The following is a 14,473-nucleotide window of genomic DNA, read 5'->3' as shown; positions in this document are numbered from 1 at the left end:
TGACATTAATAATGTGCTAAGTAAACATGCACGCTGCCCTCCGCTCAGGTGGGACCTCCACGCTCTCCACTATCCAGGGAGGGTGCTCTCTCCAGCTCACATGCTCTTTTCTGTGGTTCTCCATTCACATTTCACAAGTTCCCTGGTGCCATCAGTTGGTCAAAGGTGTCACTGAAACCGTTCCAGCCCAGGACACACCTGGCCACATGGGGAGGCTCCAATGCCTTGTCTAGGAGACCCCTCCTCGAGTACTGGGACTGCCGCTGCGCACCAGTGCCCTCACGCTTCTCCCCAGCTTGACTGCTCTTAACTCCTGGAGAAGCAGCTGGAAGACCCCAGGAAACAAGCCTGCCTGTCGTTCAGTTCAAATCCGCACAGTTGGTGATGTTCCACTCCGTTCATCTCGCTCTTAAACTGCTGTGCCCTTCCTCCCACATGAGGGCCCCCACCCCGACCACCGTTCAACTGGCAAGACGCAGCTCCTACAGCCCACCAGCTGCCTAGAAGCTAAAGGCCAGCTTCAGGGCTCAGCTGGCCTGAGTAGACCTTTGTCCACCTGAGGTCAGAGAATCAGTAAGACTCTGTTGGGCTTTGCACAAAAGGGTGTGCTGCTCAAGAGTTCATGGACTCTGGATCTGAAACTCTTCTGGCCATCGCTTCTCAGCCTTTTGGCTAAGATCAAGTGTGAAACTTTTCGGGCCCTGCCCGCCCCAGACCCACCCCCTTTCCAAACCTTTGGGTTATCAGTCTGCCCACCTGAGCTGCAGAAGGTCCTCTGTCTTGGCTCAAGCAGGCTCCTGCCCCACAATCCCACTCCTCAGCCACAGCCTTTCAGGTGGGCTTCCTAGTGGGAGCCTCATCCACTGATGAAGCAAGGAGACCCTCAGGGTCTGGGAATGAGTAGTCTGCTGACTGGCAGCAAGCTGCCCTCCCCTGGGTCCCAGTGTGGTGTAAGCACGGCATGGAGCTGGTTGGAGCAAGCTCACCATCTTGTTGCTCTTCTTTTAGGAAGATGATGAGAAGCTAATTGAGGAGATCCAGAAGGAGGCTGAAGAGGAGCAGAAGAGAAAGACTGGAGGCAAGCACCCCCCCAGCACGGGCCCCATGCTTGGGGCGATCCCTGTTGGGGGGGTGGGGGGGCCCGGAACACTCCATGCGGGGGGCGAGCTTCGTGGCTGGCCTTCCAGCCCACCGGGGCCGCCCAGGCATCCATCCAGCTCCCCATGGCAAGAGGCTGTGAAAGCATAGGAGAGTTTCAGTATCCCCTTGATGGTCAGGGGGTCCCAAGGGATGGGTTTGAGCTTAGGAGGCAGGCAGAACCCACACTGGACTAAAAAGACAGTAGGCCCACCCTGGCCTCTCTGAGGTCACAAAGGAATGAAATGGAGTTTCTGGGAGTGGCCCCCAGGCCCTGGCTCTGAAGGAAAGTCTCCCATGGAATCCACCATCCTCCAGGGTGATCAGTGAGTTAACACTTAGACAGCTGAGGGGGGTTGGTGCACATGCACACGTTCATTGGCCTTACTGTGGCCTGGCCGCCACTCCTATGTCCGTAGGTAAGAATGATGCTGAAGGTCAGACATGCCTGGCCTGGTCTCATGCTCTAGGCTCTCAGCTTGGGGCAAGTGGGACTGAGGTCAGGATATGCAGCCCTGGTCCCAACCCACATCAAGCACAGTTGGTTTTGTTTTCTCTACTAAATCCCATGTCCTGTTCAGAGAACACCTTCAAACGCATCGGGCCCCCCTTGGAGAAGCCTCCAGAGAAAGTCCAGAGGATCGAAGCCCTGCCGAGGCCCGTCCCGCAGAACCTGCACCAGCCACAGATCCCCCCCTATGCCTTTGTGCACCCCCCCTTCCCCCTGCCACCTGTCCGGCCCATGTTCAACAATTTTCCTCTCAACATGGGCCCCGTCCCAGCGCCCTACGTGCCCCCTCTGCCCAATGTGCGCGTCAACTACGACTTCGCTCCCGTCCACGTGCCGCTGGAGCACAACCTGCCTATGCACTTTGGTCCGCAGCCACGGCATCGCTTCTGACAGCTCTGTGTCCTGCCTCCTCCCCAGAGCCCGCCACTGAGCAGCCCAGCCTGTGCAGGGCCGGGTTCCGCAGATTCCCGCCTCGCCCCCAAGGCCATGCCTTCTGAATGGGGATCGTGCACTTGGCTCTCAAAAGGATAGGTTGGTGTTTTTCCTGCTCCTTCCTGGGAAGGGCTACTGTCCCTTGAGCGGCCGGCAGGCCAGTGCCCTCAGGTGCCTGTAAAAGGATTGGTCTGGCACTTGCTGGACCAGTGATAAGGGGCCAGTAGGGCCTCCCTGGAGAGTTCCACTGTCCGAGCGGCGGTGCAGGGACCCTCACCACAAGGTATCCCCTCTCTGTCAGCCCTGTCCCTGCAGACAGTGACGAGGGAAGTGTTTGTGTCCATCCCCTCCTGTCCCCCTGGCAGACCTCACAAGTCTCTCAGTTAACCACGTAGGCCTTCCTTACCGCAGTATAGTCTGATTGGTGATAAAGCCGAAGTCCCAGTTGGAGGGAGTTTGGAGTTCGGGAGAGAGCTAAGCCATCTGAACCATGTTGTGAAGGCTGGGTTCTCCCCCCACCCCCACCCCAATGCTGCGGCCCACCCAGAGTGAGTGCACCCTGCTGCTCCAAGTCAGTTGGTCCCAGTGAGGCGGTGGCAGAACCATGTCCCCAGGCCTGGGGGCACCGCTCAGGGTGGGGAGGCTGCAGACTGTATTCTCCAAATCCAGAACCCCAGGCCGCCACCACCGTGACTATTCAGGTCTCTTCTTGTCCTTGGCCCACTCAGATGAGACCACAGAGAGCCATCTCATGCTATCAGTTCTGTTTTGTAGTTTAAAGAAATATTTTCCATTTACTCACTTTGAACTTACTGGGTTTTCTGTGGCCTACTAGAATTTCTCTCGTTCAGTCTCTAGAAAGTCAAATCAGTTACCCCACACCAGGCAGCCAATGAGTGCTGGATGGTCCTGAATCTTGCCAAACAAAAGGTCCTTTCGAGGTGGCTGTGACAGGCTTGGTGGCTCTCCCAGGTAGCCCAGTTGTCAGGTAATGAGCAGCTTCTCCCCTAAGGTTTGGTGGTGGCAGTGGGTTTCCATGGGGGGATAGAGGACCCAGACTACACCCGGCACCCGCCCGTGGAGCTGCCCCTGCCCACGGCCAGCTGAGTCTAGCTCCGGGTCGGCATAGGGGTTCCTGCCCCTTCCCACTCACCTTTCCCTGTGCAGCCCCAGCCCACCCGAGGCTCTGCCCCATCGCTAGCCACCACTCTGCAGAGCAGAGGCCTCCGCGGGGAGTGACCCTGCCTGGCTGCCCAGTATTGGTCTCTGTCACTGCTGCTGTATCTGAGTCTGTGGGTTCCCAGAAGTTCCCAGCGCCTGTGCACAGACCTCAGAAGGGTGAGCCTAATGACCACCGCCCCATCTCTGGGGACCGTGCCCCAGGACCATGCATTCTTGTGTGCAGGCACCCACTGCCATCAGTTTCTCATGTATTTCAAGGATTAAAATGGGGAGAAATCTGCTAAGTTGCCCATTCTTCCTCCTGCTTTTCCTCCAGGGGAGGGCTTTGCAGAGTTCTCTGGGCGTAGGGCGGGACACACGAGGAGGGGCCTGCTGGGGGTGCACTGCAGGGCACAGTGACAGGTCTAAGTACCTTTATAGCATGGTCCCCGTGCATCCCCCAGGTGAGGAGGGTCTCAGAGCAGTTGAGCTTCCAGCGGACGTCCCACCAAATAGGACACACCAGAACCTCCTGGGCCCCCTGAGCCAGTTCATCCAAGGAGGGAACAAACCAGTCCACCTTTCTGTCCTGTAGCCAGGGTACAGGGTTCCGTGGGGCACTTTGGGCAGCCGAAAGGGCAGGCCCCAGGTGGGTGGCATGTGAAGATCCCCTGGCACAGGAAAGGAAGAGACCAGAATAATTGGTTTCCCCCAAGGCCAAACTGAGGACTTGCCCTTTGAGATGAATTCTGGCTGTTCTAGCCACACGCAGCTGCTAGGGATCTGAGGGCCCCCGGTTTCCGACGATCCTCCTTGCACTGGACTGTGGAGCAGCTCCCAGGCCCGCAGCAGCAGAGTTGCTGTTTGGGGGAAGGTCGTTGCCACGAGTTCTGACGCTAGCATGAGGTCCCACCTGTCTGTGAAGTGACCGTCTAGGTGCCTGTGTCCCAGAGGACCCCAGGCTTCTTTAGAAGCAGACTGCACTAGTGAGAGTTCAGGGGGGAGGGGGCCTTAATCCTCTGACAAACAAGCCAGCAAGTGGCTGCAAGGTATGAGGACAGGAGAGCCACAGAGACCAGCCAGTGGCAGGGACAAGGCAGGAATCCCAGAGGCAGCCTGGCATCTTACCCCCTCTGGGCCACAGTGTTTGCTCCCCCAAGCCAGAGACTGCCCAGCAACAGTCCCGTTCTACTTGCCTTAAACTGGAGAGAGGAATCTAGTATTTGCACTTAGCAAAAGATTTTAAAACTTAAAAAAAAAGTGTGCATGACCTGTCACTTTGTATAAAAATAGCAAAAATGATTAGTTTATTAAATTTTTTTCTGTACCTTCTGGTAGTAAAATACATCAAAATAATTCTGTTTAAACTACTGTGTGTAAAAAGTCTGTATCATATGTAACTTGGACTTTTTGTAAATAAATGTTTGTGCACTATGCTCCTTCCGGTTTTGTCTGTCCACACGGCACTACCGGGCAGGCCCCTCCACCCCCATGAAGTTACAGGGGCTGCGCACACAGGCGACAGATTCCCGGGGAGTGATTGGGCCTACGATGCCACTGCTCCCTGGGAGCGGACGTCGGCTGCCGCTGGAGAGCTGCGAGGAGAAGTGAGACCCCCATCTCCCCTCCCCAGAAGGATGATCAGGTGATGTCTCATGCTGACCCTGCTTGGGTGGCTACTGAGGCCCACTTGGGCACAAGGGGGTTTTTTGTTGTTTTTTGGCACAGAATCCCCTTCCAGAAAATGCTCAACCCCTCTTCCAGGCCTGGGCAGCAAGCCACCAACTGGCCTGGAGAGCGACCTGCAGAGGCTGGACCAGGCGAAGGTTGGGTGAAATGGGAGGAAGCTCGTGTCCTCCCTCCCAAGACCGGGAGATCAGGTTCCTGAGAACAGAGTGTCTGACTGGGGCCACCTTCCTTGGGCACAGGCCTCCCCATCAGAATCCCCAGCAGCCTTGCTGTGAGCCAGGCTGGCAGACCCCAACACCCTTGGGCTCAAACTGCTCAACGTTCTGATAAAACGTGGGCTATCCTGTCCTGCTATTTGCAGCTTTATTGAGTGATGTGCCCCCTTTTTTTTTTTTTTTTTTGTGCATTTCTGAAAATGTACTGAGATAAATCCAAGACAGAAGTTACCTGCATTCCCAGGGTCGTGAGTTCAAGCCCCATGTTTGGCGTGGAGCCTACTTAAAAAAAAAAAAGTGATTCTGCACCTTTCAAAATGGGACTTTTCTCCCTTTGCAACCAGGAGCGCCCCCCTGGGTCTGATTGGTTCTTTTTGTGCCATCCTGATGGATGATTGGGGTGCTTCGCACTTCCTGCCACCCTTCCACACCTTGGTGAGCACCTGCTTGGATGTTTCAAAAGATGTATTTTCCGGGAGCAGAGTTGTGCATAAAGGATAGGGGTGAGGGGCACCTGGGTGGTTCAGCCGTTAAGCATCTGCCTTCAACTCAGGTCATGATCCCAGGGTCCTGGGATCGAGCCCCACATCGGGCTCCCTGCTCCGCGGGAAGCCTGCTTCTCCCTCTCCCACTCCCCCTGCTTGTGTTCCTGCTCTCGCTCGCTCTCTCTGTCACGTAAATAAAATCTAAAAAAAAAAAAAAAAAAAAAGGATGGGGGTGTGTATTTCTATGTCTTTTGCCAGATTCCTTGACAAAGCAGTGTCAACCCACCCGTCCTGGCCTGTGTTCTTACCCTTCGTTGGCACATCGTTGTTGCCACGGTCCCTCAGCTGTCCTAAGACCCGTCTCCTGGAATCTGACCTCATGGGGACACTTGAATGGACACATCTTCCTTTAGAAGGAACTGCTGTTTAGGTCAGGTGCATTTGTAATTGCACTGTCCAAATTTATTTTCCATCCTTGAAGTGACATATACGTATACACATTGGCCACTTAACAAATGTTTTAAAAGAGAAAAAATTTGAAAACACAGAAAAGGATCAAGACAAAAGTGCTTTGTTATCCGAAGGTAGCTACTGATATTTTTTAAGATCTATTTATTAGCACGCAAGGGGGGGAAGGGGCAGAGAGAGAGAATCTCAAGCTGACTCTGCGTTGATTGCAGAACCCGATGCGGGGCTCAATCTCACGACTCTGAGATCATGACCTGAGCGGAAATCTAGAGTCGCATGCTTACCCCAATGAGCCACTCAGGCGCCCCTACTGATACTTTTTTTTGATGCATTTCCTTCCAGGTCATTCTGCTCTGTGATATATATAATGTCTCACAAAACCAGTAAACCAGATGTGCAGGTTTGCATCCTATCATGAGCATTAGCAAGGTATGAGCAAGTGCTTCCAAAACACCGTTTTTAATTAGCGCCTCCTTTTAGAACCTCTTGCTGTAGGCTTGTAAGCCTTCTCTTTGGGCTTCTTGGAATCACGTTTCTGTGGGCTGGTGCACAGCTGCCCCTGTCCAGCCTGCTGTTCTTTGTTCTCATGACCCCCGGGGGACGTGGCCCCACCTAAAACCCCATCTGTGGGTCTTCCCTCTCAGGATTAAGTCGGAAGCAACTCCTCTCCTTGCTTCCTCCCCCTTCATCAGCACGTCTTGGCAGGCAGTCCAGAACTGATCATCGCCTAGGCTTGGCTTTGCCCTAGATGATGCCAGTTAAGACCCTCATGAGAGGGGCGTGGAGCCAGCACAGGCTGTCACCAGGGCCACCAGGATCACCGGGACCTGCCTCTTCCCTAAGTGGGGGTGGCGCGCTGGGCCCGAGGCCATTCTGTGGGTTCTGCAGGTGCAGCGCTGCGGGGCCCCGGGGAAGGTCACTGAAGCTAGTTGCTTGAAGCAAAATGGGGACAATTACAGCACCGAGAAAGCCGGAAAAGAGCGTGTTGTCGGGTCCCCTTCCCGCTGCCCTTTGGCATCCACTCCCAGAGGCGGGTCCGGCTTCAGACCCAGGCACATCCCGGATGGCTGCCCCTCACCACTCCGCAGGTCCAGTCCCCCCGTCCACCTGCCCTCGTCCGTGGTGCGTCTGGGGCCCTGCCACTGCCCGCTTGCCCCGAACCAAGCGCCGGGCGAGTGGCGTTCACAGCCTGGGAGAGGGGGCTGTGCACCTGCGCCCAGCACATCACAGCAGGGAGACCAGGGCCGCAGCCTTCTCAGGGGGCTCTCAGTCTCTCCTTTCTCTGCCCCAAGTCTGGTGCTCCCTCTATCTCCTCATTTCTGTCAAGATTGAGGCCACTTACCAAAAAATACCCATGATAGAAAACAAGCAGAAAACCGAACTGGAACAGAAGCAAAGCTACAGTATTAAATCAAACACAGTGCAGGAAGTGGGGCTCTGAAGTCAGGCGGCCTGGCCCCCTTCCCGGCAGCTCACATGGAGAAGCACATGAGTTACAAGGGTCACCGTGTCCATAGGGTGAACACGTGCTCATAGCTCCAAGGAAGGATGCTCCGCTGGCGGCACACATCTCCGTGACCTGCTGGAGGCCCCGATGGGCTTCGGGGGCCACCCACTGGGGCTCAGAGCGGACGGCCCGCATGGCTCCCCCGCATGGTCACCCTCACCTGCTCAGCCTCGGACCTCTGGCGACTCTTGACGCCTCCCCCACAGACATCTCCTTTCTCTCGCCTCTGATGGGGAACAAAGCCAAAAAGGAAGCCTGGAACATCCTGGAGGCCGGGGGCACTGAAGGACGTGCGGGCACACGGTTCCTGCCCAGCTGGGCTGTTCCCCGGCTGTGCGCCTCGGCCCAGTCCTCCGTGCCTGTCCTCCCGAGACACTGGCCATCTCAGGCCCGTTCCCTACTGTGGAACAGTCTCCACCGGGCCTGCCTTCCCTGAGGACCAGGAGCACCATTCAGCTCGGCTCTGCGTCTCTGGCACCCAGTCAGGGCCCGGGGTGCTCAGGAAATAGTTGCTGGAAAAATAAATCTGTGAAATGACACCAAAAATAACCCCCTCAGAAAGGGGTCTTTAGGACACTCAGTGAGCTACTGTAGGGGAAGACACAGTGTGACCTACGGTAGCCACACAAGTGTCAGCTTCATTGTGTTTGGAATCAGAAAATGTGAGCGAGTGCTTTTTCCACCTGCTAGCTGGAGCCTCAGTTTCCCCATCTGTAAAAGGGAAGGGTTGGGCTGGGTAGCCTGAGTAGCAGAAGCCTGGCAGAGACTGGTGGCCTCCCTGCGTGGAGGAGACAGACCTGAGAACTTGGGGAGGCCAAGGATCCGCAGGGCAAAGGCGCGAAGGATGAGGAAGCAGCCGGACAGGCTGCTCGGGGTCTGCAGACAGGGGCCTTCTGGGGAGGCCCTGGGGCCAGGTGGGGAGCAGCCGGTCACAGCATGGGCCACTGTGAAGCTCCCACAGGCCCACCTGCAGCTGCAGGGACCAGGGACCAGGTCTTGGGGGAGACTTTATCTGGGGCCCTGGGAGATGTGGTGGCTTTTATTTATACCCCCCAAGTCTGCCAGTGGTTCTCTGGGGAAGAAGGAAGCCAAGTGGGCAGGAAGAGGAGGTGGAGAGGCCCCGCCCAGCTTAGGAGCTCCCCGTTAGCACGGACTAACCCATAGGAGGTGACCCTTGCACTCCTGACCCATGCAGCGCACTTGCTTTCACCTCAGCCTGGCAAGAAGCTTCCAGAACGATTCCATCCAGGAGGGGAAGAACATGAAGACACAGTCATCCAACAGCTGGGCAGGGTGGGGAGGGTCTTTGGGGAGGCGATCTGGCCCCATCTATCAAAATGTCAAGTGACTTAAGAATTGCCCTTCCAGAAATTTCCCCCAGAGCCTTGTAAAGCGTCTCCCGCCCACCGTCGTTCCATTCAGCAGCATGTGCTGCTCAGAACGAGGGAGAACGGACGTGAGTGTCCGTGACTGGGGCACAAGGTGGACTGGATGGGATGGGACAGGGTAAACCTCGAGAAGCCGGAGCGAGTTCTACCTGCGCAGGTAAGGAAAACGCACGTGTGTCAGGTGACAACTGAAGGGAGGGGGCCGTGGGAGCACACGATCCCGAGTGTGCAAAAAAGCAAAATACAACCCCCGGCTCACTGTTGCTGGAGATGTAAGGTGGTGCAGCCGCTACGCAAAACAGTGTATGGAGGTTACTCGAAAAAACGAAGTTGGAATGACCATGTGAAGCAGCAAGGCCACTTTGGGGTGTAAACCCAAAAGAACAGAAAGCAAGGCCTCAGAGATTTGTACCCCTGGTTTGCAGCGGCCATTCACAAGAGCCAAAAGCTGGAAGCAAGCCAGTGTCCATGGCGGGAAGGGGCACGTGCATCCGTCCGTCCCGCGGAACACAAGTCAACCGTGACAAGGAAGAAAACTCCGACCCCCGCCACGCCTCAGGTGAACCTCGCAGACACGGGACCACGTCGGACAAGCCGGTCACAGAAGGACGAGTACTGTGTGCACCACCGGCTCACGTTCCCCCCTCCCTGTGTCCTGGGGTCACCTCCCAAATAGGCCACTGGGCCTTGAATGTGCGTGTCTGTTTCTGGGGGAACCAATCACGTGAGGATGAGCTTGCGTGTGCTTGCATAGACGGGTCACGTTTTTATATATAAATCCCAGCTGCACCCGAGCTGGGAGCAACTTACTTAACCTCCCTGAGCCTCAGTTCCTGCAGCAGTAAGTGGGGCTGGTAGTCGTAGTCGTGGGCTGGGGCGCCACAACGTAGCACCTTTGCGCCCGGCCCTGGAGGCCGGCAGTCCCAGATCTGGGGGCAGCGGGCGGGGGTCTACCCAGGCCTCTGTCCGCAGCCTCCCGCCTTCCCTCTGGGCACATTTGCCTCCTAATCTCCTCTTCTTACCAGGACACTGTCAGATCGGAGTAGGGCTCACCTCAGTGACCTATTTAAATCGTAATCATCTCCTGAAATCGCTGTCTCCGCGCACAATCACGTCGGGAGGTGCTGGGGGGTCCGGCCTCAGCACATGAATCTCAGGGGGACAAAATTCAGCACATCACAGGGACGGAGTTGACAAGGGGTGAGTGCCTGGCACATAGCAAGGGCTGTATGTGAATACTTTACGTAAAAAATAAGATTTTCTGGACGAGTCAAAGACACCGCCAACAGTGTTTAACCCGGGGGGGCTCGGGAGGGGGCTGGGGCTGGGGCATCCGCAGACACCAGATTCTATGCTTTTATTACCTTAATTCTTAAACTAACAACAGTGATGAAGTAGTAACCCTGTCAGAGCACCTGCCAGTGGGTGGCACCGGTTGGAGGTGCCTGGAAGGTGGGTCTTCTCCTCGGGTCTGCGGGTCAGGCCTGGGTCCCAGGGAGGGGGGAGGGGAGTGCAGACCCCTCCCCAACGTCTGTTCAGCTTTTGTCTCGATTACTTACATCTCCTGGAGGATCAGCCTCCTCCTGGTTAAACCCAGGGGCCCCATGAAGGGGCTTGGGCCTCAGGCCAAATGCTCCACCTGACCCACCCTGCCCCTCCCCTCCCAGGCATGTCTTGGGGAGGGGGGCTTCTCCAGGCTCCCTTCTTTCGCCGTCCCAGGGATCTCAGAGCCCCTCCTCCAGCTGGACAGTCTTGCCCTAGGAACCATTTGTCCATTGCTCAAATGGGGGAAACTGAGGACAGAGGGTCCCCAGAGAGTCCAGATCCCTCTGCAGCTTCACCTACATCATGCTTCAGTGTGAGGTCATTGGAGGTCACCTATCATCCCTCCCAGTTCTGGAAGAGGCTGCTCTGACCCTGGAGGAAGTGGGGCCCAGCCAGCTCTGGGGTGTCCTCCACTGAGGTCTCCCCAGAAATAAACAGGGGAGGAGCCTGAACTGGGGAGGGGACCTACTTGGCAGGGGTGTCCCATGGAGACACGCTTGGGAAGCTCAGAGGCCTCCCCCACCAGAGGGACAGCTCCACGGCCCCCCTGCAGGGCTTGGGGTCCCATCCCAAGAAGGGTCCTACAGGGCCACGCCTGCGGGGACCCCAGCAGACAGGAATGGGGAAGCCCCAGGACTGGGGATGCAGCCCTGGGATGGCCTGTGCATTCTGGATACACCGCTGTTTCCAGCCTGCCTGAAGCCACTTGGTCTGCAGCCTTCTTGTGCCCCATGTGAAGGAAGAACGCTTGTCTCTCTTTTTTCTTCCTTATAAATTTCGTTGAATATTTTTCCTTCAGTTGTGATCTTTGGGGCTCACAATTAACTGTGACGTGTAACTCAGAGCACCACTGCCCCTGCCCAGGCTCACTGGGCATCCACTAGGTCTCAGTTTCCCCATCTGAGCAATGGGAGGCTGGACTCTTGCTCACACTCCATGGCAGGCTTGGAGGGGACCCAGCTTCACAACTGGAGGTGAGGAAGACTTGCCCGCCAGGGTTTGGGTGAATGGAGGGGGTGGGCACCCCTGAGGTGCAGAGGCCGGGCCCCGCTGTGAGCGGTCAGTACCCAGTTCATTGTCACCGGAAGCTGGTGTGTATGTGTCCATGAGCATGTCTGCCTGTGCACACACATGTCTCTGTGTGCACAGGACTCTGTTCACATGTGCACACGCCCACTAATGTGCATAAACCCATGTGTCTGCAGGGCCCTTGTGAATGGGGAAACTGAGGAAGCTTCTTCTGGCAGGAGCTAGAGCGGCCTATCCCCCTCTGGAATCCAAGCCCCGGCCCCAGAGCCTGTTTTGGACAGATGGACACGAAGGTCTGGAAAGACCCAGAAATGGGGAGCCCTGGAATGCAGGAGGGAGGCTGGTGGTCCCCCAGATGTTCCACATGTGCCCACAGGAGAGTCTACCTCCCTTCTGAAGACGCCCGTTGCCTCCGGGTGGGTCTGGACACAACCAGCCTCTCTTGCTCAAACAGAGTCTCCAGCTACCACCCGAGGAGGCTCCGCCTGGCTTCCTCCTGCCGGGCCTTTGCTTACGCTGTTCCCTCTGCCCAGACTGCCCTTCCAGTCCCTTGTACTGCCCTCTTTCCCTAGGTGTGATCATCTCCCCAAATACGCCGTGCGCCTCAGTCACCCACATCCCCCGAACGCGCAGCCCCGTGGCAGGTGCCTTTTTGCGGAACAAACGGAATTCAGAATCTGCGCCTAGCTCGGACTAGGCTCGGATTCGGCGAGGGGACCCCGGGGTCATTCCAGGGCAGTTCTTTCCTGCTCCGTGGGCGGCGCTCTCCCGGGCATCGCAGGGAACCACCTCACCCCGCAGGATCTCCAACTGCCCGACTGGGCTCCCCCCTCCTCCCCGAACCCCTTGCAGTGTGCCTCCCCCCATCCCCCATGGTCTGGAAGAACTTGGCTCCGGCGGATTCATGTTCCTTCCACGTCATTGAGACTTTTCTGGCTTCCAGCCTGGCTTTAACAGGGGTGGGGGATTGGTCGCCAGGACCCCGCTGGGGCCCCAACAGCCCTTTGTGGCGCCATCTGCCCTTGTCAATCTCGAGACTCCCGCCTCCAGGGACCACCAATCACAGCGCAGTCATCCCGGTTTCATCACCAGCAGCCAATCAGCGCTTCCGCTCACCGCTCAGGCAGCAAGGTGGGAGCAAGATCGCTTCAGCCCCCTCCCCCACCGGGCCCCACCCCGGGACCTGGCGCTGCCCCCCTCACGTCCGCATCCATCCTCAGTTACCCTCAGTCGCCGTCTGCTTAGTGGACACCCCTGGGCCGCCGCGCTCCACCCGCGAGGCTGTGCCTTGCTGCTCTGAACCTCGGTCTCCTCCTCTGTAAGATGGAACAGCGCTACCCCTTGGGAAGTTCTGGCTTAAGTGAGATCCTGCGGTCCCTGCAGGGCTGGCCACGTGGAGGTCTGCCAGGGGCCGAGATCGCGGGGTGGGTTCAGGGCTGGCAACTTCCTCAGGTTCTTGTCTGCCAGATGGAGAAGTGCCCCCCAACTCCCAGGGCTGAGCCTGGGGGTCCTGCTTTGATGGAGGCACCCATCCTGGCCCCCAAGCTTAGCCCATCCAGCAGACTCCTTCCAGGATCTGCACCCATCTCTGTGCCCGTCCTCAGAGGGCCCCTCGGACCATGCAATCCCAGCCCCTGGGGGACCTGAGCCTACTGTTTGGAGCCTCTTGCAGTGTGTGAGGAGGGCCCCATAATTCCAAGTTCTGGTCAAGGTGCATCCGTGGAGGCAGGAGGAAGAAGCTGGATCTGTGGGTTCATATTACCTTGATCTCTACCTCCTATGCACACAGGCATGCATTTCACATGCCCAGCCTAAGTGCATGCCTGTTGCAGGCTCCAAATACTGGAGGCAGGACGTTGTGGAACCAGATTCAGCCGCCTCCCTACCCGGAAGCTCTATGTGCTTGGGACACTGGTGGCCCCGGGCAGGTCTCGGGTCAGAGTCCACCCCTTGCAGGGCCCTCCTCCACTCCTAGGGATGTCCAGGCTGCTCAGAGCACCCACGGGACCCTGGGCCCACCCCAACCCCACCCACTTTCATCCCCAAGATACACACAGACCAGCTCAGGGCTGCACACTCGCATTATTTTATTTTGCTTTTCCAGTCTGAAGCTACTATCATGGGCATTTAGTTATACAAATGACACTTACAAAAAATAAAAGACCAAGACACCCAGAGTGAGATGCATGGCAGAGATGAACTGGTGGGGGAGAGGGGGGGCTGGCAGGGGCAGGGCTGGGAGCCAGGGGCCTGGGGGCTCCCCATGGGGCTCCCGGTGGAGGGCGACGCCCAGCTTCATCCCACCCCGAGACCCGAGGAGTCCAGTCGGACAGGGAGCACCGATCACACCGGGGGCTCTGGCTGAGGCGGTGAGGGGCTCAGCACCAACCAGATGGGGACACAGGCCTGGGCAGGCAGGAGGGAGGGGGCCAGCGAGGTCCCCCAAGGAGGTAGGGGCAGGTTCTAGATTCAGGGAAGCACCCCGCACCCCCCACAGCTAGCAGGCAAGGAGGGCACCCGCGCCCAGAGATGCTGTTTCAAGACTCCCCACAAACCCCTTGGAGATCACTCGGGGCTACTACCACCAAGCTTGCCTGGGTGGCTGCAGCAATGATGCTTCACTTAAAAAAAAAAAAATACTGATTTGGTCATTTTCTGCTTCCAGTCAGGCCAGGGTGAAAAGAAGAGAGACAGCAGGGCCCCAGCCCAGGGCGGGGGTGCAGTGGGCAGGCCTGCTTGGTGCAGGGGGGCAAGCAGCCGGTACATGCTGGTATTGCCCCCTCCGCCTCTTGCGGCCTTCCCCGACGCAGGGGTGGTGCACCGGGGGGGCCCCGATAGGCTGGGGGCAGGCACCCAGTTCCGGGGAAGTGGGGGGCAGAGGCTCTCGGGAGGGGGCAGGAGATTCC

The 14,473-nt window shown here is 57.4% G+C and overlaps 1 protein-coding gene and 1 long non-coding RNA gene across 5 annotated transcripts in view; both read left to right on the top strand.

Moving 5' to 3' along the window:
• RNF216 (ring finger protein 216) overlaps positions 1-4,677 on the top strand; it is a 147,173-nt gene extending 142,496 nt beyond the window's left edge. For all 4 annotated transcript variants that reach the window (XM_078074288.1, XM_078074285.1, XM_078074286.1 and 1 more), the window contains 2 exons: positions 1,009-1,078; positions 1,719-4,677. In XM_078074288.1, the coding sequence (XP_077930414.1) occupies positions 1,009-1,078; positions 1,719-2,038 (390 nt within the window). In that variant the 3' untranslated portion in view covers positions 2,039-4,677. The remainder of the gene's footprint in view (positions 1-1,008; positions 1,079-1,718) is intronic.
• A 5,122-nt stretch (positions 4,678-9,799) lies between these two features.
• LOC118525271 (uncharacterized) lies at positions 9,800-14,093 on the top strand. The gene is made up of 3 exons (XR_013448664.1): positions 9,800-9,834; positions 10,019-10,193; positions 11,744-14,093. It is a non-coding gene; the product is annotated as an uncharacterized LOC118525271 (long non-coding RNA).
• The last annotated feature ends 380 nt before the right edge of the window (positions 14,094-14,473 follow it).

The sequence above is a fragment of the Halichoerus grypus genome, chromosome 6 (assembly GCF_964656455.1).
Source record: "Halichoerus grypus chromosome 6, mHalGry1.hap1.1, whole genome shotgun sequence".
Lineage (NCBI taxonomy): Eukaryota > Metazoa > Chordata > Mammalia > Carnivora > Phocidae > Halichoerus > Halichoerus grypus.
The sequence above is the reverse complement of the archived record's forward strand: the minus strand, read 5'-3'. Positions and strand labels throughout refer to the sequence as shown.